This window comes from Netta rufina (assembly GCF_964035555.1).
Source record: "Netta rufina genome assembly, chromosome: Z".
NCBI lineage: Eukaryota > Metazoa > Chordata > Aves > Anseriformes > Anatidae > Netta > Netta rufina.
The window spans coordinates 11,697,812-11,720,342 of NC_140126.1; the positions used below are offsets into that span (position 1 = coordinate 11,697,812).

The window sequence follows — 22,531 nt, forward strand, 5'->3', positions numbered from 1 at the left end:
GGGAGGTTGGGGAGTTGTTGTTTTTCCACTGTTAATTTAATTCCATCAGTCTAATATTATTGGCATGTTTTTTTCTCTCTTCTGGTGTTTACATCATCCTGAATTTCAGAATAAGTTAAAATGTATCCAGCTCAGCAACTTTTCCATTTTGGGAAGAATTTCAGATACTCCATGCTTATAAATTTAAATGTGTCACATGGATTTCCTTTCGTGTGCAAGGGTTCAGCTGGGATCCAAAGCCCATGTATCTGGGCATGGCCTTGAGAACTACTTGATAGTTTGGTTGTTTTGTTATTCTTTTTTAAAGAAAACTTGTTTGTTAATTTATCGGTATTTGTACATGACACATTGGCTTCATTACTGTCCACTAAGAGTGCAGATTGTTGTTTTATAAATGCCTTTAAAAGGACAGTGCTCGTAGGTCAACAAGAACTCCACATAAATGAGGGACAAAACTCTCATCACAGTAATTTTCCTTTTGAAGTCTACTAAAATGGATGTTCTTATAAGAAAACTGCAAAACTTCAAAGATTCCGGTTCTTACTAAGTTTGAAAATAAACTAAGCAGAAAATGCTTTTATTCTTCTCTAGTTTGTTTTTAAAATTTCATTGGATCTTCTTTGACATTAGTAACTCATAGTTTGTGATTCATTGCAATAATAAAGCTCTGAATTACTGAACAAGTAAACATCCTGGCTACAGTAATAAAACAGACACTCCAAAAAGCACAGGAGTAATACTGCATGCCAGAAAGTTTTAAAATACATTGATTCAGTCATCTTTATTGCCCAAGAAAAGATGTCATGGTCCAGATGTGCAAAAAGAGTAAGACTATCCTATTAAGCCCTTGTATTCTTCTCAGTCTCTGTAAAGATTAAATTGGGTAGTTTTCATCATGAAGAATTGTGAAGAATCAGCATGACTTTCAGTCTTAAGATACTCAAAGCAATATGTAATTTTCAGTTGTCAGTGATCAGAGTGCAAAAAGTAGCTCCTCGGGTTGCTTGGAGACCTTGTCCGTTGTTTGGGGCATGTGTCCCTGTTGTGTGATGTGGATCTTGTAGGACTTCTCAGGGGAACTGCTAAATGACAGCTCAGTGATCTCTCTTGGAGTTTCACTCCAGGTGTGGAAGGTAACAAATAATAATTCTCTTAGTACCAACTCCTTAATTTTTGTATTGATATATGTGGACTGTAACAGGGAGCTTATCTCTGTACTGAAAAACAACACTTACGGGGCTTTCCTTCAAATACATTCAGATGGTTGTTCTGTGGATAAAAAGTGTCATTTTTCCTTCATTTACTTCACTTAAAAAACACACCAAATTCTGCTATTTCAAATGTATGTGGTTGTTCTTTTGTACCACATGAAAATCTCTGTGGAGTACAATGAAGGATTTTTCTGTCTAATATGTACAAGCGTTATCCCACATAAATCATATCAGTAATTATCTTGAAGACTGGCTAAAATCTGCAGAAGCCAGAAGTAGCTTGGAAGTTCAACAATGGCAGGTTCAAGAATTTACAACTTGAATCCAGTCTTCCAAAAGCAATGTGAATTAAAAGGAGCAAACGTCAAGAGCAAGGACAGGCTGAGGGATGGTATCTTCCTGAGCTACTGCATTCAAAAGTAACGAGGGTGGGGAGAGGGAATAAATAACAAGAAACATCAGGATGAACTTGTATATAACAAGTACTGCTGCAGTGATGAAACACCAAGTTTAGGACATAGTGTCATTTGTAATTGATAATACACAGCTGTGTGTCTAATGAAACCTGGCAAATCCGTGCCCCTGCTTTTATGGAGCACTGATTGTGGTGAGCCTAAAGACTGAAAACTTATTAGATCTGAGAGGAAGACTTCAGTTGTTTGCCGAGTTGTCCTTACCAGATGTTCTTAAACAGAGCTGCACTGTGACATTTCTTCGTTCCTCAGCCTTACCACCCACACTGTCCTTAGAGCTGCCTGCTTTTTTCTCCTCTCTCCTAGTATCTTTTCTGGGTGATCTCCAATAAGTTCTTCTCTGCACTGTCAGGATACATGCATGCCAGACCAAGAAATTCTCATCTTTACTATTAAAACACACATCCCATTCGTGTTCTCTCGTGCTTTTCTTTCCAAATATATCTTCTTCTCTCATCCTTTCTGCCTCCTGTGTCTTTGTCCGTCTTTATCTCATATCCCCAGCGTTTGCTCCCGTAATCCACTCCCACCACAGATGTGAGCTATGCCGTGACTTCTGCTTCATGAAAACACTCCCCGTGTTGTTCTCGCATTGGCACACGTGTTGTTTGCTTTTCTAACGCAACTGTGCAACCGTTTGCTGCCACCTCACGCAGCCATGCGAGCACTGCATCCGCCGTGCCTGGCTGCGGGGCTCTGCTCACGCACTGGGTGCTCCTGCCTGACCCTCTGCTGCTGCTCGTGGTGCTGTCACCCACCCCGCGTCCTGAGGTCAGACCAGGACGTCCTTAGCATGTGTGTGTGAGTACTCGCTGCACGCCTGCTGAAGTTCTCCCTTCCACACAGCACATCCTGTTCGTCGGAAACGAGCAGGTGTTGAAACAAGGAAAATAAATTGTCAGATTCGTCATGATGTACCCTTGCATGACTTTTACGTGGAGGTAATTGTGAAGTTGCAGCTCTTGACTTGGGATCACAATCTAACAGCTTCACTCCCCAGACCCTGCGAGTATTTTCCTCGTAGGGTTTGGGGAGACAAAAGAGTTTTGGTCAGCCTGGAACCCAGTCTGTGAATGTCAGATTATACTTCAGCTGGTCTTCCTGGGAAAATAATGGTCCTGGCTCTGAGCACTCATTTGTGGCAGGAGGGTGGCAGCTAGTGCAGCAGCAGGAGAAGGAAGGATGTTGGAGGTGGCTGTTGGCAGCGTAGAGGTTGCTTGCTTTAAGAAGGGCATGGAAACCTCTCAGGATATTTGTTTGCTGCACTGATGTTTGCTGGTGCCAGCTCATCTGTGCTTCCAGGGAGAATGCACCTTGTCTCATATGCCCTACCACGTCACATTAGTCATTGCTGAACATCTACAGCAATGGCAGGAACAGATGAAACCATTGTTCATCATTATTCTTATGGATGCTTACTTGAAAATGTAATTTCAATTTGAGTTACAACTATATGAGCAATTATGAGATAATTGGAAATTGGTTTTGTTACATTAACTGCCTTTCAAATACTGTGCCCTCTGTCTCTACTTCCCTTTATATTTTACACACGTAGGCATGCAAGTTTATGTGGCTTGCCTGTAGCAGAAATTGTGGTTCCACCACTGCACGTAGGAGGGTGTGATGTGGAAAGCGCATGCCAAAACACATGGAACATGGCACACATCCACATCCTCGCTCATCTCTGTAGTGTCTCATGGCCCATAGTACTGAGTAATGCTGCGTGATTGTTCTGCCCACAGTGCTGGGCTTTATTTACTTAATTTTCTGCTGTACCCAAGTAGCACAGCGTGGACAACACATCTGTGAGCCACGTCAGCTCCTGTGCTGTGGAGGTTGAGCAGCACAGAGAGCGTGGGAAGATACACTCATTGGGCTGTGATGCTATGGAAAAGCTCTGCTTCTTTTAACCGTATCTATCTCACTTGACAAAAAGAGGCAGAAGTCTGTCCCGAAGAGGCGTCCAATACCTCTTCATTCTGTGTTTTAAAACTTCGGAACTGGTCTTTGATTTTTTTTGCTCGTTGACTATGTTGCAAACTTGCTAAAAATTCCTTCTGGCATTCCCCAAGACACTGTGCATGTCTCCCGTCTGTTAGCAGGAATGCCTGCATGTTGTTGCTCAAAGCAGTGGTCACCAAATTAGTCTTCAATGTAAGGCTGAAAATATATTTCCATCCCCTGATCCCTGACCAAATTAGTCTTCAATGTAAGGCTGAAAATATATTTTCATCTCCTGATCCTCAGCAAAACTTTGTTATTTACTGTTACAATATTTACACTTACTCCATGGGCAAAAATCTCTCTCGTGCAGCATTTCCCTTCATTTTTCACTGCAATGTTTTATCCATTCTAGTGTTGTTAAACTTGGCTTTCTTTCTGCTGAGTACTTCATGGAAAGGATCTTGTTCAATGCTGATATGAAAGAAATTACCTTCTTTTCCCAAAAATGTTGTTCCAGAACTTTGTTCCTGGCCCTTCATGGATAAGTTGTACCTAGAGCAAAGGCTGAGTCAGACTGGCAAGCAACCTGATTATTAGGAAGTGACCTTGTTGTTGTCTCTGCTTTCTGCATCCCACTTTCCATATATGTGGTGTCTGTTAATTTATTAGTACTAGACAGTACTATTTAAAATATCATCCACTGTCTGCAAATGTTGATCATTTTGCTGTAACATTTGAAAGAACCAGAATTTCCTGGTACCAGAGAAATCACCCTACCTCTGTTAAAGTAAATTGCCCAACATTTGTTGAGCTCGGTGGATTCAGGAACAGAGCCTAATTGATAGAGCATTCACTTTCAATGTTCAAAGTTGAGCTACAGTAAATAAAACTCCAGGTCTTCATAACTGTTTCCAATTTTGAATATATTTAATTCCCCTGTTTGTCTCCGTCGTTTTCTTCTATGCTTTAGCAATAACACAGTGTGTATGCTTCAAGACTGGGTTATATGAAGATAGGTACTGTTTCATAAGGTTCGTTCTGTCGTCAGTTTACAGGTAGGAGTGCATTTGCTCTAGGTTTGATAGGTATCAGATGTTCTGATAACTGATAATTCTGCATGAACCTTTTAAAATTACCACAAGAAGTACTTCAGCTTGTTCAGCAAAAATATGCCCTCCTTTTCCATTTACTGCTTAGTTAGCTTGATTTTCATGTGACGGTCACATCCTCGTGGTTATTTCACCTGCCTAAGCACGTGCTAGTAAGACGTTGTTTCTGTACAGCTCACACAATGCTCCACCTGCACAGCTGCTAGAGCTCTGGTGGCAGCAGGACTGTCCCTCAGGTGAGGATAAGTTGCTTTGCTAGACCTCAGTTGTAAACTTCAGCTCCTATTGGTATTCAGTGACTACTGTTCTGCACTCAAGGCCAGCTCCCTTTAAAATTAAATTTTATTAGAAGGACTTCTAGACAAAAAAAAAAAAAAAAAGGAAATTAAAAAAAAAAAAAAAGAAAGAAAACACACAAGGAAATTTAATTTCTACAGGAATTAGCCTTCTGACAGCTCTAGATTGTCTTTAAGGCTTCTTTTGTTTTGAGGCCTTTCCATATGTAACTCTTAGTAAGCTGTTCCTGTATCACATTCCCTTTTAAATCATTAAAGTGTACATAGCATTGGAACTACACTAAACGTAAAAATGCCATCTGGTGACCTATAAAGAAATGTAAGTAGAAGAGATGGCACATCTGCATTCCTGATTCTTTCCATAAACCACACTACTGTTTCAGCTTCTGTTTTGGCACAGTTTCTTCTAGCTGAGCCAGAGTTTATACCATGGCTAATCTGTGGTCATAACAGTGCAAGCAGAATGCAAAGAGATTTTACTCTTCCACAGCTCAGCTCTGGTAGCTGAACATTTCAGCTAAACCCTGGGGCGGGACTACGAACTTTTGTACCAAACTTCCTTTGTAGTCACAGTGGAAGCCACAGATTTACTAGCTTTTTTCCATGTTTTCTGCTGCTGAGCATATGTATTTAGTCAAGTCATTATCTTGAATGAGGTGAGTGCTTTTTTTCATGACAATTTGACCATAACTTTTTGGAGCAGGTATGAAAAGAGCAAGTATGTTCCCATGTTACATTTTGCTTTCCTAGTCTATTTTAAGTCTCAGTTTGACATCCTTTACTTTCAGTAGCCTGCTGCCTTTATGCCTAAATGCATTCAGCTGAGCTATTGTGTTCATTTATCACAGTCTGGTACAGTTTGTTCAGGAGATGGAGCTCACACAGGGTCCTGTACAATGTTGATCATAAAAACAAGAAATTCAGGAGATGTACCCCAAGAGTGCCAAGCATTACACAAGGAAGTATTAAAAGGTTTTCATCAGTCAGGCTGATGAAAAAATGTGGCTTTGAAAGATGGAAACTCGACACAGAAATTGGAAATGATCAATCAGAAGATCATTTTTGTTACAAATGAAACTGGCCATAAGGGAACAAAAATAGGAATTACAGTCCAGTAAACCAGTAGTATATGAATCCTAGACAAACCTGTTCAGCACTCACAAATTCTTGTGCATGTTGAAGGAACACTTGCAAGATAAAGTATCAAATCCTGTCACAAGGGAGTGGAATAGAAAGTGGGGCCTTAAGAATTCATTCCTCTGAATTTAGGGTATAAGAGACCAAGTCTTAATCTGAATTCTGTGTGCATTGCTACTCCTGTCCATCATAACCAACAGCACTTCTAGCTGCATTATTACCCGTTTTCCTAGAAGAGTTTGTATGCCTTGTAGTCTTTGATTTAGCTTCTCTGTAAAGGTGGTAAATAGAACAGAATTCAGTATTAAGATATACTAGCACCTATACGTAAGATCCTGGTGGACATCTCAAAATGTTTTGACTCCGTTAAATTATTTGGTCATGTTAGGAAGTTACTGTGTGACTTTTTTTACCCCTGTCGTGGAGATGAGAACATGGTCTGCATGAGCTTTAAATATGGTTAAGTTCTAGTTATAAATAAGTGCAGGCATCAACAGAAATATTCTAACTTAGGAGGGTTTTCCAGTATATCATTTTCTTAAATTCTTTCACCTGTTTCAGTGAAACTAGCTATATTTGTTCTTAATTCACATAGCTGAGGATAGAAACAGGAAAAGCCATAGCATGTACTTCCTTGCACACTGTTTATAGAAACAGGGAGAGACGTGTCTTGTTGATTATAGGCATTATGCAACTGAGGCAATTTTACTCGTGTCTCTGAAGCAGACGCACAAAATTTCATTTATTTTTCTTTGTTTTTTTTTAAACAGTGACTTGAGTTTTCACTAAGTTACAGAAAAAATACCAAATTTAATGTAAGTTAAGTTAAAGTTCAAAAGTTGAAACTATGATGAGTTAAAGAAAATATAAATACAGTAGTTTTCTTGAATCTCTAATTCTATTTTATTTTAGATCTATGTTATAATAGTTTGCAATGTCATGGTCATGGGTTAACGAGGATTTCCGCCAGGTGAAGATTGTTTGGTGAATGATGTGAAACTGTCTAAAAATTCAGATCAAGGTTAGACAAAAGCATTTTGGGATATATGCCAAAGCCATCAAGTACAGAATGCCATACCATGAAAAACCAGGTGCCATGCCTGAATGTTTAATTTCAATATTTTCTGAAAAATGTTTAATTTTTTTCCTTTTGCTGCAACGTTTCATTTGAAAATGTCTTTCAACTTAAAAAAATAAATTTCTTTGAAATTCACTAAAATGGAACATGCTGACTAAGGAAAAAACATTTCTATTTAAATCTCTTGAATCAAACAGCAGTTATTTTAGGTTGGCAAGAAGAATTTCAAATTGGGGGGGAAAGGCGGAGGATAGGTCAATATAGACTTATGAAACCTTTTATTTACATTCATGAGTTCAGGCCTTGTTCAATGTCCAAAGTGTGAAATGAGGCAATGATATGGGGTGAGGAAAACAGAAGTGCGTAATATTCATGTATTAGTTACTGCCTGATGTGGATGCTCATCAGTGCAGAATGTAGAGGACATGTTTTAAACCAATAAGCCAAAGAAATACAAATTACTTTGGCATTCAGTGTCTGCATCTATCTGAGCTGTAAATAAAGGAGCTAACATTCAAGAAGGCTACAAAATCCCCGTGCGTAGGAGGATGCATCTGCTGGATATCTGTACCTTAGTGCTTTCTCAACTTTGAGTATAAATCTTTTGTACCAAATATTTACAGCTGTGATGCTGCAAAAATATTTCTGCAGAGCTTCCCATGCAGACTCCAGCAGCATCACGTTGTTCCCTGGCCAGGGGTCATTTCACCGGTCATAAATACCTGAATATATACCATATAATAAATACCATAAACACCCAAATTTTAGGTGCACAGTGGAGAAATTTTCTCAAATAGATTATCATATTTCCCAGATAGTAAGTGAAGAGAGGTAGACATCTCCATATGCATCTCCCTCTGGAAAGCTCTGCAGGCCAAGTAGGAAATGCTGGCATTTTAGAGTGACAGCTTGATTAGACCCTGAAAAATCAGGAAAGAAGTTACATACTTACTTTGTAAGCAGCGAATCATACCCACAACTTCTGTTTTTAGTTTTTTCATGGGGCTGACAAGGCTGACTAATTGCACTAGTCATTTCATGGATCTTCATCACTTCAGTTTTGACAAAGAATAGAAATGATGAGTATCAAAACAGCATGTGGCAGAACAGGCACATGCTTAGAGCTGCCCTTATCTCTGTCAGGCCAAGGTTGTATAAACACAACGTAACATACACAAACCTTAACTCAGTTCAAGGTAGCAATTCTAATGTTAGCGCTATGGGCCCTGACACATTGCAAAACTACTCAGCTGGGTAAATACAGAGCTGCGGTTAGTCTAATACTGAGGTCTGCAGTACCACAGTTTCCTTAAAAAAGTGCAGGGCTAATTCAGGTGTATCTGCACTGAACTACAGCTCCAGCATTGGCATGTCCCCACTCCGGGTGTCAGGCTGTGGAAATAACATCTTCACACATAGAAAAGTGAACTTGACCCATCTTTCAAATTTGGCTTTTTACAGGTGTAGTCACCTGGATATATGCATGGAAGAGGAATTTAAATCTTGCCTCATTGTACATCGGCAATTGAAAGAAAAGTTAATTACATATGAAAAAATGCTGAATTTCATTTTAACAGTATGTTAGTCTGGCTTGTGGATTTTTTTATTTTGTCTCATTCTGTCTCCTGTGATTTTTCTTGACAGATCTTCTACGGTGGCCACAAATCAGCAAGTGCAGATCACCTGAACTGGAGACATTTTCGTGTTATTGGACTGATGGAAATTTGTATAACCTCACTGCTCCAGGAACAATACAACTGTTGTATATGAAAAGGTAATACTGTGGAAACAATGGAAGAAAGAGGAAAAGATAGAGAAGTCATATACTCTTGTATTCCTGTTACCTCATTGCTGAGATGTGATATGTGATATGAACCAGAATATTTTTAAGGGCATAAAACTGTGTTGTAAGTGCATATTTTTCAATGTCACATTTGTTTGCTAATTATCAAGCGTTACGCAGTCACAAGCATTACTTGGGAGACAAAATTTATAACACATTCCTGCCAAATATAGGTCCAGATTTCAGACTCTGAAGTTGAACACTGTAGGGCTTTGGAAAGGGGTTTTTAATGGAGAACTTCGGTTTATTCCTTATCAATTTAATAGCAGCTGTGAGATTCATTATGTGTGTGTACAGAAGAAGAGTTTGAATACAAGCCCCTTTGAATTGTTATTAAAGTTACATAAAACAGTAATTGATCAATTGCTAGGTTGAAGGCTGAATGTGCAGGTCCAGATAAAAAGCCTGCTCAGAGGCTGGGGATTATGTTTCATTGAGACCTGCTGAATTCAGTTTCATATTTCACTTAAGCTTTTGTAATTTTCAGGTTGTTAGAATGATTAGATGAAAAGAGAACATGCACATTACCATGTTACCCAGTAATGGCTATTTAGGAAACAAAAGCCTTTTGTTCACAGGAATAGGAGGAGAATGTGCGTGCCTGTTACATCTAATGTACAGGTTTTCAACCTTTTTGATCTACAGACACTTCCTACAGGTGATGATACATTTGCTTAGAAAACAAGCTTAATGGCTAGGCGTGTTTTCCAACCACTTTTCCCAGAGTGCTCAGAAATACAGGGATCCAAGTTAAAACGACTGTTGAGCTGACAGTTGTTAGTGGCATGCACCAAGAGTACAAACTTCAAAAATTAAATGTACAACAAAGTGCCACATACGTTGAACAGATCATATATTTCATCTTGGTCTAGGAAAAATCAGTATACTGTAATAACAGATGTGAACTGAACAACCACATAAAAATTAGTTCTGTTTCAATGTGCAAGCAATATTTAAGGCTCAAGATTGAACTACATCAGCTAACACAGTCTCCTGCTTAACACAAGTCATAGTATCTGACCTCATACACCTTTATTAAGTCCTGACTTTGCCAGGAGCATTTCCTTTAGAAACGTGTCTGGTCTCATCAGCTAAATACAAGACCCTTGCCTATTGGCAGAAATGCTCCTCGTTCCACTTATGTAGCATCTGCCGTTTTTACTTCTTAAGCACCCACTCCAGCACTGAAGGATGCACTTGGAATAATTGTTTTAGCCTAATCCCTCTTCTCTGTAGTTTGAACAGCTCTTAGTAAGAAAAGGCATTTACATGATATTTTTAGCAAACCAAGACTGTAATTTCTGAAAAGATCCCTACTCAGAACAGAAGATATGTTCACTATGAGATTTGTTTTCCTAAAATGACTTCAGAAATACTGAATATCTGAATACTTCAGAAATGCTGAATATCTGATGGTTTTTGTGTAGAATATTTCTAATAGTATGGTTGTTCCCGTTTTTCTTTAAATAAATAATTTTGGGAGTTTGGACCTGCTGGTTTCTTTCAGTTTGGTTGTATGACCCTACACAAGGATCTGTGTTTTGCAGTCTGAGAATTCATCCCACTCTATATAGCTCTGCTGTTTCCTCTTTGTTTAAGAGATGAAATGAAATATGCAAATGTTACATTTTCTGCTGCAATTCTTTCATTTACAGAAAACATTTTTAAATGTTTGAAGTCAGAATGGAAAAACAAGTGCTTTCAATGCTAGTACTTCCAACCCTGTGTTTTAGAAGTTCCGTATCCCAAGAAATTTAGTCCTTCCTCACTCCCAGCACTGTATTTCTCTTCCCTTCTTTCACATCCCGCAGTTCTGGATTATTTTGTGCCAGGTCCCCTCCGTGGGAGTAGTCAGTCCCCCAGTGCCTACATTCCCTTTCGGTTCCCCTGCAGAGGTTCCCTCTCCTTAGCCTTGCAAGTGTTACAGCACAGACTGCCTTAAGGACTGGCTTTCAGTGTTTCAGGTCTCATCATTCAGATGGGCTTCTTACTGCAATTTAATTTTGCCTGAAGAAAAGTTGCTTAAATACATATTAAATTGACTAAAGTTCATGCTTGCTGGCAGTCATTAACGTAACAACATGTGGCCTCTGACTGGTCTTACAGAAATGCCATGCAAAGCATAGAAATGTCACTAACTGTACCTCTGAGAACCTAAATACATCTATGTAGCTTGTTTGGGTGGTTATTTGTCTTCTAATCACAGTATTATCACAGTACTGTAAATCACAGAAAATATTGGCATGTATTTCTCATTTCCATAGAAGATGTGACTTATCAACATTGTGTCTTGTAACATCTATAATTTCTACTTTGTAAAATCCATAAATCTCTCTCACACGTATCTTATACTTTTGTTGTCATTCTAGGAATGATGAAGACTGGAAAGAATGTCCTGATTATATCACTGCAGGAGAAAATAGCTGTTATTTCAACACATCCTACACCTCTATATGGATACCATACTGTGTTAAGCTTGCCAATAAAGATGAAGTATTTGATGAAAAATGTTTCAGTGTTGATGAAATAGGTATGCTTCTATTATGCATTTTACCTCTGTATTTTTATACTGCAATAGATGTGATTCCATAAGCTTTCACATAATTCATACTGTATTTAAATTCCTCCCCTCAGAAAATTTACTTTGTAAAAAAAATACAGTACATGGGAGGGGATTTGGGTTTGAAAAATATGTAATGTGATCTACACCTAGAAAATAGTGCCACTGTTGAAAGCAAGCTAAAAGGATAAAAGCAAGTGTGTGGTTTTTTTTCTTTATGAAGACCAGCGCTCTCTCAAACGTGTGGAGATGTTTTTGCTTTTGCTGTCACTCTGAGCCCTTTCAAATGGATGCTGTGTAGCCTTGGTCAGTTTGAGCAAGGATGGTGTTAATATCTTGTTTCTGCAAAATTCTGGAACCAAGTAGGTTTTTGTTCCTCAGTCAACAAATGTGCAGAATCAGGACATTTAGCATTTCCAAGCTACACTTTATATTTATTGCAATATGAACTGTGACTGTCTGTACTTTCCAGACATTATTGCTTGTCCAGATCAGTGATATATGGACATGCAGTTAACACTTTATTCCTGCAAGTGACTAGAATATTCACTGTACCCTTTTCTTCAGTGCAGTAAAATACAAATCACTTTTCAGATACGATCATTTTTCAGTGTATTTCTGCATTACTTTGGAAGTCGTTACTGAATATTTATAGTTGTGTTACTTCAATTATAGTTTTTATTTACCGAGAGAACTCTAAATATAAATTTTTATGGAGAGTTACTGATGCCTCAGTGTTTCATAAGCTGCTATTGGAAAATATATTTTAATAGGTAGCTTGTTCTTAGTCTTAGTCTGTTCTTAGTTATTAACTGTTCAGGTAAAATTTATGGAAAGCATGTTGGTAGCAGGGTGCCTTCTTGTTATCAGGCTTCCAGTGACTTTGTCATTGACTCATAGGTTTTGACTTTAATCAGCAGATATGTGATTAATATGTTTTTTTAGTCCTGGAATCATTTACAAGTGTGTAGTAAGAATGGTCATTTTGCATTGAAAACTGGCTGTTTCATTCCAAATACTCTGTTTAAACAGTACTACCTGATCCCCCTGTCCACCTTAACTGGACTCTGCTAAATACTAGTCAAACTGGGATCCATGGGGATATCCAAGTAAGATGGGATCCACCACCAACAGCAGATGTTCAGAAGGGATGGATTACTCTGGAGTATGAGTTGCAGTACAAAGAAGTTAATGAGACAAAATGGAAGGAGGTATGGAGCAAATATTTATTATACAATAGTCATAGTACAGTGCAGGCTTGTTCTATCCTCTTTTATGCTCTTTTGAAAAGCAACAGGTTTGTAAATGCTAATTAGACAATATCTTAAGTCTTAAACAATATACCCGTATTCTTTTCAAGTTTTCTCACAAACGTTGTAACATTATATGTCAAGATAGCTGGCACACAGGATGACAGTAAGACCATGAAATCCCTGAGTTAGATAAGAAAGTATAGCAGTAGTCAAATATATACACGAGAATAGAATATTTCTCTATTGTTTTCGTAAGCCTCATTTATTTGAAAAAGTGCATGGTATTTTAGTAGTTATAACAGGAATTTTTTGCTTGGAAAATGTCACCATGTTGGTCCAAATTCTTCAGGGTACTTACAAAGTTCTGGTGTTTATAAATATTGTTTCAGTGGATTAAAAAATAAGTAAAAGATTGAATTATAATTTAAAATTTGATACAATAAACAAAATCAATGCAGCACAGGTAAGACATACAGATTTAATGCAAGACAGCAAAGTGAAATTTGTGACTGTAGGGGTAATCCATGAAAATGTATACTATGAAGTGTTTATGCCTCAAATTTTTTAAGTTTTCATTTGAAAATCATGGATTTATCATGTAGTTAGTTTTCCTGTTACAGGTAAAAGTTGTTCCCAGCTTACCTAAATGTATAGGCTAACTGCCAATATGTCACAGAATATTTGCATATGGAGACTTCTCTCTGAATACATGCTCAATGAAGTAAGAACATCTTTTCAGAGCAGAACCCTTTCTTTGTTTTCTTATTAATATGAACTGAGTTAAATGGCAGAAGGAAAGCAGATAGTACTTTTAAGAACTTGTCTAAATCTACAAAAAGCAAGTTTAGCAGCTGAAACATGGTCAAGTTGGTTTGTTGGCCTTCATCCATGAAAGACCTTGGAGCCCTTCTCACCTCTGATCCTTTTCAATGTTATTTTTTTCTGTTTATCCTCATCCTTGTTAGTAAGTCTAAAGCCAAACAGGACTTATATTGTCTATATCTTTTTCCTAATAATTTTCTGAATTTCTCTATATACATGTTTAAGCTATATATGGGGTTGAAATTAGATGACCTTTAAGGTCCCTTCCAACCCAAAACATTCTGTGATTCCATGATTCTATATCTACTGTATTGCCTCTATATTTTAAGTGAATTGACTTAACTTTAGGGAGTAAATCAGTACTCCTTAAGAACCTGAAAATCTGCAGAGTGTTTATGAGATTTACAAAAGCAGGTGGCAATACAGGTACTTCTTTAAAAATGCACATTTTGATTTTTTTATAAGCCATTAGATATCAATGATATAAATCCTCAACTAAACCATTGTTCTTGCTCCAGTATCATCAATAATTCCAGTATGCCTTAAGAATGGTTCTCCTCAGGAGAGCAAACCTTGAAGTTCGGTATTTCTTCTTGCAGAAAACAGATACTGCTGAATACTGTACTTACCTCGAGAAAAACAGTACTGTAGATTATATTGTAATGGAGCTGTACATATTGTATTGGTATTGTATCTTTCATTTTAAAAGCACAAACATGACATTGAGAACCTATCAGTTAGAACACAAAAAAGAAATTTTTGAACAACAACTTGGTCTGGACAAAGACAGTGGCAGATTTGTTAGTAGTGTAGCAGCAGTTTCACTCTGCATTCATTGCATTCGCAAACACCTTCTAAAGTAAGTGTTGAAGCAGTAAAGAGAGGGGTATGTGTTAAACTGTTATTAAATCACTAGTTTTATGCACAAAGGATAATCTCACACTGCATAAATATATAATAATGGTTTGCACATATAACTGATCCAAAAAACGATATAGAAATGAATTCATAGTGCTTAAATTCTAAGTCACACCCTTGCTGAGATTTACATCTAATTTTTTTAGAGGTTTGGGGATGAACTTGTTTGATACTTCATACATCATACATTTTTTCAATCAATTTTCTAAATGAAAATAGATAATGTATGTATTGAAAGAGGACTAAGACATTAATTGGTAAACTATTATAACAGTAAATTGCAGTGATAAGAGGATCAAAAATATTTTGAGAACCTTGCTAACAACAATACAATCCCCACCCTTACAGAGTGGCTGGTTTTGAGACAAAGCCAAATTTCATCTGTTTCACAATTTGAAAAACATTCATTGTTGGTACTAGGTCCTGGGTATCGTTTTAAAATTGTACTCTTTTATGATGAAGTGTTGTCCGCTACAGTCACTAGACTAAAACTGAAGAGAGCTAGACCAGCGAGGGCTCTGCTGGCTCTGCTAAGTTGTTGGATTTCAGATCGGAAAGTCAATTTCTTAGTGCAGTGCAGTGTGCTTAGGGCCTGGAAGCATGGCATGCTACCTCCATTGCTGCATCCCCACAGCACTGTGTCTGAGCTGGTTAACTAACCCTCCTGAGAGCTGGGCTTGCTAGTCTGCAGGGTGCTAACTAAACTCATCCCCCTACACTGCCTTAGGTGTGCAACCTACTACCTGCGTGTGGTGTGGGTGTCCCACTTCACACTGTGCCTGCCCTAAGGGTAGCCCCAAACCTCTCCCTGGCCATGCATCTCCCAGGCCTCACCGCAGGGTCAGCAGCAGCCACCGCCACAGGGCCTGTCAGGCCTGGGCCAGCCTCTGCTACCAGTGCCTCCCAGCCACCAGGGACAGGGCTGCTCCGTGGCCTGTTTTAACGCCACCTTGCAGACAGGCAGCACCGTCACAGCCCAGCATAGCCATTGATTTTCACTCAGCAGAGTACGGCAGTCAGATCGTAGCCCCAGCAACCCAGCAGTCTGCATCTGAAGCTCCCCTTCAGACACTAAATGCTTGTTGTATGCTGCGTGCATTTTTGTTAGTTATCTCATCTCTCCCATATGGCTTTTAATTAATTTCATCCAGATGAGAAATGCTATTCATCTCTACAGTTCATACGCTAACTTCTCTGTTCTCATGTGCAGTTTTGTTAGTCCACAGATGGTCTGGGGGCATCCTGCACATTAACCAGTTACCTGTTCTGTAGCAACCCTTTCCAATTTCAGGTCATTGCAGTTATGCAGCTGCAGCAACTCTACTTCACATCCTTCAGCACTCCATTTTGGCCTGCATACTGCCTTTTCCAAGTGCTGCTGTTATCTGTGATGCATAAAATTTTGTGTGGCCAGCACCCATCTCCTAAGTATCTCTATTAGTTGCTCTAGAAAAAAAAAAAAAAAAAAAAAACACGCATTGTTACATGCTGTAAAATTGCAGTGTGCTCTGTTTTGTGGCTTCATCACACAAAATTAGTAAACTAGATTAACATAGATCAGATTCCCTTCCCAACACTTTGAAACTGGATGGGTTTACCATATTATAAACCTCTGTGATGCATAGAGCAATGGTTCTTCAGGATCTTGTGCTCATCCACTAACAGAGAAAAGCAGTCTACCTGATCACTGCCTTGTCCAAAATCTGACCACTTACCTGTCAGAACACTTGGTGTAGAGGCATCAAGGATCACAAGTACTCCACAGATCACAGCTAACAATAGAATTTGTTTCAAATTTAGATTATGCAGCCATAGTGATTATTGGGTTGGATTGTTCGTTCTTTTTTGAAATCCCCAATAGATATTATTTTTCAGGTGTTTTAATTCTTAGCCCACTGTGAATTTTGCCAGTATCATCCTTCTGAAGTAAAAGTAGAGTATAAAACATCTGCCACATTGATTTATATTTTGTGCACATTTTCCTTGTGTTTTTTTTTGTTTTGTTTTGTTTTTTGTTTTTTTGTTTTTACTTGTGTTGGGCTGTTGGAGCTCAAATACATATTCTGAGAGAAGCAGTAGAAGAGAGATTTCACATATTAAGACTTACAGTGTGACTTCCAGCATAGTTTGATATGCAGCAGTAAGTAAGAATGTTGTAATTAATACTTAATATAGAAGTCTCAAGACATACAATGTCATAACAGTTCTACCAAAGTCTCCATACATTATCCCATTTTATTTGTAGTTGAAGATTTGGAGAGTTACGCAGCCTTGCCTAAATACTTATATTTGTAAGATATAATAAATTTGGTTAGATGATCTTTAAATATTTTTTCGTCTTACAATTAATTCCATAGTTTTAAGATATCCATTTTACTTTAGCAAGGTTTTTGGCACTATGAAGTCAGTAATATTGTGTCAACAGTAAGAAGGATTTTCAACTTGGTAAAATCAGCGGGAGATACTCACACTACCCACTTAGAGCATATAAGTGGGGGCAGCTGCCTTTTTTCACTGTTTATTTAGAGACTTTGGATTCTCTTCTGTTTGGTCCTCTGAATCACAACAAGGCCCAGTAGCTAGTAAGTCTGAAGTGAATGATGTGAATTTTCTCTGAACTCTTCAATGTATTCTTGAAGTTCCAGGTAGCAAAAATGCCTTTAAATGTTTATTTCTGAAATCAAGAAGTAGTGTTAAACTGCAGGTTAAACTCAAACAAATAAATCACAGTCGTTCTGTCTTTACAGTTAGAACCCAGGCTCTCAACAATGGTTCCACTGTACTCTCTGAAGATGGGACGAGATTATGAGATACGAGTCCGATCAAGACAACGTACCTCCGAAAAATTTGGGGAGTTCAGTGAAATCCTCTATGTATCTTTTTCTCAAGCAGGCGTTGAATTTGTTCATTGCGCTGAAGGTAAATAAGTGAGGTGCAATGAAGTGTTTTTATAACCATTGCTGTCTTCATGCCTTTTTTTTTTTCTCCTTCCCTTTGATGTGGTATACTTAAATGGATTGATGATTCAGCCTACCACATGAAAATCATTTGGTGAGATTGAGTATGTGCAAGTTCCATACACAGGTTCAGAATTACATTCAGCAAGACTGTTTCCCAGCTCATCAGAGAACAAAAGTACAGATAGTTTTAAGAAATAATAACAGCTTTTGCAAATGCTATAGAGCCCAAAATAAAGACAGTTAAATCTCATCCTTCATTGTTTAAGCTGAGCACTCCAGCAATGAAGAGGAGAATTTTTACTAATAAGGTGTTTTAATATTTGCTGACTTTGTTATCAGAATGATGTGCTTTCCTGATCTGCCTAGTTCAATCAAGGACAGTGTTTTTCATATTCTTTCTTTTGTGCTTGTAGTTGTTTTTTAAAGTGCTGTTAAAAACAGAAGAAGAAGCAACCATTGAGCACCGCATTTTTTCTGTGAAAGGAATGAGACAGTGCTTTTTCATAAAGCATTCTCAGGTCTGAGCTACTAAATTAACTCTTCAAAATATGAAGTCATCAGCAAATTGTTTTAACAAACTGCTTTGCCTCTTTTTCCAAAGTATTAGTTTAGGAGTTAAATCAAACCACTCATAACTCTTATCTTTCTAAGTCTTGACATAGCCCCCTTTTTAACACTTTGCATTACTAATTTTCATTCCTCATTTATATGAATAGCTCATGTTCCATCCACATTGTTTTGTTACCCCAAATCAATCTGCATTACCAAGGTTTTCATATGAACAAAATTAAAATACTGTGAAAATCAAAGCCCATCATACTAGCACAGTTTTCCTCAGTCACTACAATCCAAATTCATCAAATTGATTCATTTCTGTACATCTCACATAGCAGAAGTGATCTTATTTGCTGGATCAGTTCTCTTACATGTACAGCACTGCTGAATCAGGACACAAGTTGGAAGTAGACAAGGGAAAACTGAGAAAGCATAAGATGGGTCTGGCAAAATGTATTCTTCCATGTTTTGTATTTCACCTTTAGGAACACAGACTTGAAATTTTCTGTTAAAAGTTATGTATCTAAACTGAAATATAGTATGCTAATTTTTTGAAGAAGGTAGACTCTGGTCTTACTGACATGAGAAGAAGTTACTGGTTCTCCATTAAAACAGGGAACTGTCTAACACAGACACTTCTAGATAGAACCTTAAATACTCAGATTTGAAAACATGCAGTCAAAACTTTAAGCTGGGAGCAGATACCTAAAACTGGTGCCTAAAAACATATTTTTTTTCCCCAAAAGGCCATATATTTATGTTCACATATAGAATTCTAAAGCTCCCTGTCCAGTATTTCTTGGCCCAAAAAATGAGTGAAGTTGGTAAACTTAAATTTGGGAATAAATTAAAAGAAACTAAGGCTACAGCCAGAATAAAGTTTTCTATACTTCGTATTCTGCAGTGTTGGTGTAAGTATGATGGAATTGACAGTATTTAAAAGCTAAAGCATTACATTTACCAACATTTTCTTTGTTCCTATCACATCACTTCAATTAATGACCTTTTCTTCTTTTTTTTTTTTTTTTTTGCACTGATTGATACAGCCCATGACATAATTAATGTTCTGCCTTTAGAAAGAGTGATGTTCTGCCTTTGAAAAGAGTAATATTATGGCTTTTGACGCCACCATATTTTAGTTTCTAAGAGAGAGGAATACTTTGTCTATGATTTAGTGGAGTTACATGCTATTAATGATGTTCTCTCAGCTTAGGCAAACAGAACCCATTGCATGCTCTGCAACTACTGGTAGTGTGTCCCAAGCAGGCAGAATTTTCTTCTTGTCTTCTTTCGTTACATATATTGTCAGTGCCAAGATCCCATTCATATCAAAAAGCTCACTCTGTCTTTACAAGGAGTCTTGGTAGAGTCATGAATGCAATATGGAATCTGTTGATACCAAAGGGTATTTTTATTTCTTCTTGCTACAGAACTTTAACATTTATATAACCAAAAATTCTTCTATAAGTTTGTAGGACTTTGGAATTCTTGTGGCAGAGAAAGTGGAAGTTAAAGATGCAACAGAGATGCAGATTCCTGCTAATATGTTTTTGCTCTGTGTTTTCAGAAATTGAGTTTCCATGGTTCCTAGTTGTTATCTTCGGAGCATGTGGGCTGGCTGTAACAGTGATCTTAATCCTGTTGTCTAAACAACCAAGGTAGGGATCTTTGTCCATCAGATTTTATTTACTTGTAGTTTAAAAAAAGGATGCTTCAACTTTTTCAAATTTGGGGGAATAGAAATTATTTTGACTGTTGCTGTCCATCCTCTTAAGTTACATGGATGCTGGTATATGTACATGTACATACTGGTCCTTGAGCAGGAGGAATCTGATTATTTTGACGGCTTCCATTCATTTTAGATTGCAGAACATTTTATAATACAGTATTTACTTAGTTAATTTACTTAGGCTTTGAAGGGGATTTTTTTTTTGTCCATTCAAATTTTGTAAATGCTGTCTTTACACACTTCCTGTTCAAAAGTTTCACTCCAACATATGGCTTTATATTTGTTTTTGTTCTTGGACTATTCCAGTAATCTGACTAGTTCTTTACTGAGCCAAGGAAAAGAACTTGAGTCATAGGGCAGTATTTGGTATCTGTGGATAGACTGCCGCTCCTATAAATAACAGGAACAAAATAAGACAAAACTCAGGATTGTGTCATTTATAAAAATGACACGATGGCACATTTATAAGAATGACAGAATGGTCTCACAGTGAACTCATCCCCTAAAACGTGTGTTCAGGGATGGGTTTTGGCAGAACTAATTCACCTTAGATGTCATTACAGTACTGTCCTAGACTATGGAGCAGCACCATGGTCCAGCCCCAGTGCACGCAGGCATGTTGTTAGTGGTGTTATATATACACGTGAAAAATGAACACTGAAGTGTTTTGCATTGTACCAGTGTAAGGACAAGTCACTGAAATGAAAACAAGATGGTGCAGTTGGAGCTACCTCTAAAAAAATAATTTAGGCAAGCAGCTCTATGCTTTAGCAGTGTTCAACTTCCAGTAAGCCACTCCCTACAATAGCATCCTCATCCTGGAGTTAAGGTTAAGGTTCCCAACACAATGAATGGCAAGAGCTAGACATGTCAGATTGGTGCAAGGAGATCTCACACACAGGACCAGAAGTTTACCACTCAACACACTGAGCAAGGAGAGGCTTGGTCACAAAAATCCCAAGGGCTGAAGCACGTCTCTGATTACAGCTCATTTTCTTCAGTGCTAATCATGATTACTGGAGAAAGCTTTTCTCCACTGAGTACCCTTTATCCAGGATGTACTTCTGGACCTATATGCCTCCCATTCCTTCAATCTTGTGCATATGAATGTTGTGCTGGGAGTGGCAATACCTCCTGCAGAGGAGACAGAGGCTGCACAGATTTCCAGCAATGCAAAATATCCAGGTTGTTTCTTCCTGTATCTGAAAAGATCCAAATTCATACTTCTTCAGTCTGATCTGACAAGTTCTGAACTAGGCTCTCTAGGACAGATGCCCCAGGTTTAGGCCATTTTCTTTGAGAGTTGAGAGATGCAGGCTTAAACTACTTTAAGGCTGAGAAAGGCACTGAGTGTAGTTTTCTCTCCTTGATTATTTCTCGAGGCAGAGAGTGGTAAACTCTGTCAGCTGTTTTGTTAGATGCAGTGCCCAATCCTGCCAGAATATCTGATTTGTGGATTCAACTGGAAATGCAGATCTTAAACTAGTACACTGACAGCACAGCTAGCACAACCCCTCCAGGGATTAAGTGGAAAATTACAGGATTTCTGGCTCTCATTGAGGCTTTACTGGGCAGAACATTTGAGGGTCTGCCAAAAAACAAAAACAGCTGGGGAATGTGGGCCTTCTGTAGTTAAGCAGAAGGTGCCTAAATTTCTCTCTAGCACTTCTTCAGACTCCTCTGATAATCCCTGGACCTTGCTGAGGTCACTAACATTACAGCAAAATTAATAATTGGATTTGTTTCTGCCATTCTCACCATTTACCTTCTAAAATAGGCAAGTAGTCCAGTATAAAGACAACACTGAATTTCTCTTTTGGGGAGTACAGGAAATCTGTTTGCAAAAGAAGCAGGGAGGTAAAATGGAGGATAGGCATCACCCACTGATGCTGGATTTTTATCAATGTTATTTCCCAAATAATTTGAAATTCTTTTTATGAAGGGTTAGAAAAATACCTGTTTTCACAGTGTGTACATGCATAAGCAACTTACTCAGTCTTTGTCTACAAGGATGAAACTCTGCTGTTATTATATATTACTTTTTGCATTAATAATTCAGAAAACACAACAGTCATAGAGATAAAATACTGGCCTGCATTTATGCTGTTGTGTTTCTGTTTTATTTATTAGTTCTAAAGTAATTCATTCTTTTCACCAACTCCCTTTTTCTGTTCCCCTCTTTAAATTTATTGGGCTTATGCAAGACTACTTTATCCCTCAAAAAAAACTTTGGGAAATTACATAAAAAGGGAAAGTATTGACAATGCTCTAGGAATTTACTCTCCTTCTATGAGTGTTAAAATAACAGAATGTTGTCAGAATGGAGTCCAGCATAAGTGTATATGATTTCAGCAAGGCAGGCTGCAGAAAGCTTTTTTATTATTTGGAATGAGAGAAAAATAACAATCATTCTTTTCCTAAGCACTACTTTAAATTGAATTTTCAAGCATTTCAATTTTTAAGTAAGTCTAAACACAATGTAAAGCTCTTTTCTTTCAACCTTCCTCAGAAAGGACTGCTGTAAATTAAAAACTAACATTTATTTTTTCCAGGTTAAAAATGCTGATTTTTCCTCCTGTGCCAGTTCCAAAGATTAAAGGGATTGACCCAGATCTCCTGAAGGTAATGTTGTGCTTTAAAATC

At 37.9% G+C, this 22,531-nt stretch overlaps 1 protein-coding gene across 4 annotated transcripts in view; it reads left to right on the forward strand.

Annotated features, from left to right (window-relative positions):
* GHR (growth hormone receptor) overlaps nucleotides 1-22,531 on the forward strand; it is a 143,464-nt gene that overhangs the window by 117,862 nt on the left and 3,071 nt on the right. For all 4 annotated transcript variants that reach the window (XM_084304897.1, XM_084304895.1, XM_084304898.1 and 1 more), the window contains exons 4-9: nucleotides 8,893-9,022; nucleotides 11,461-11,621; nucleotides 12,684-12,862; nucleotides 17,392-17,563; nucleotides 19,727-19,817; nucleotides 22,441-22,510. In XM_084304897.1, coding sequence (XP_084161023.1) covers nucleotides 8,893-9,022; nucleotides 11,461-11,621; nucleotides 12,684-12,862; nucleotides 17,392-17,563; nucleotides 19,727-19,817; nucleotides 22,441-22,510 — 803 coding nt within the window. The remainder of the gene's footprint in view (nucleotides 1-8,892; nucleotides 9,023-11,460; nucleotides 11,622-12,683; nucleotides 12,863-17,391; nucleotides 17,564-19,726; nucleotides 19,818-22,440; nucleotides 22,511-22,531) is intronic.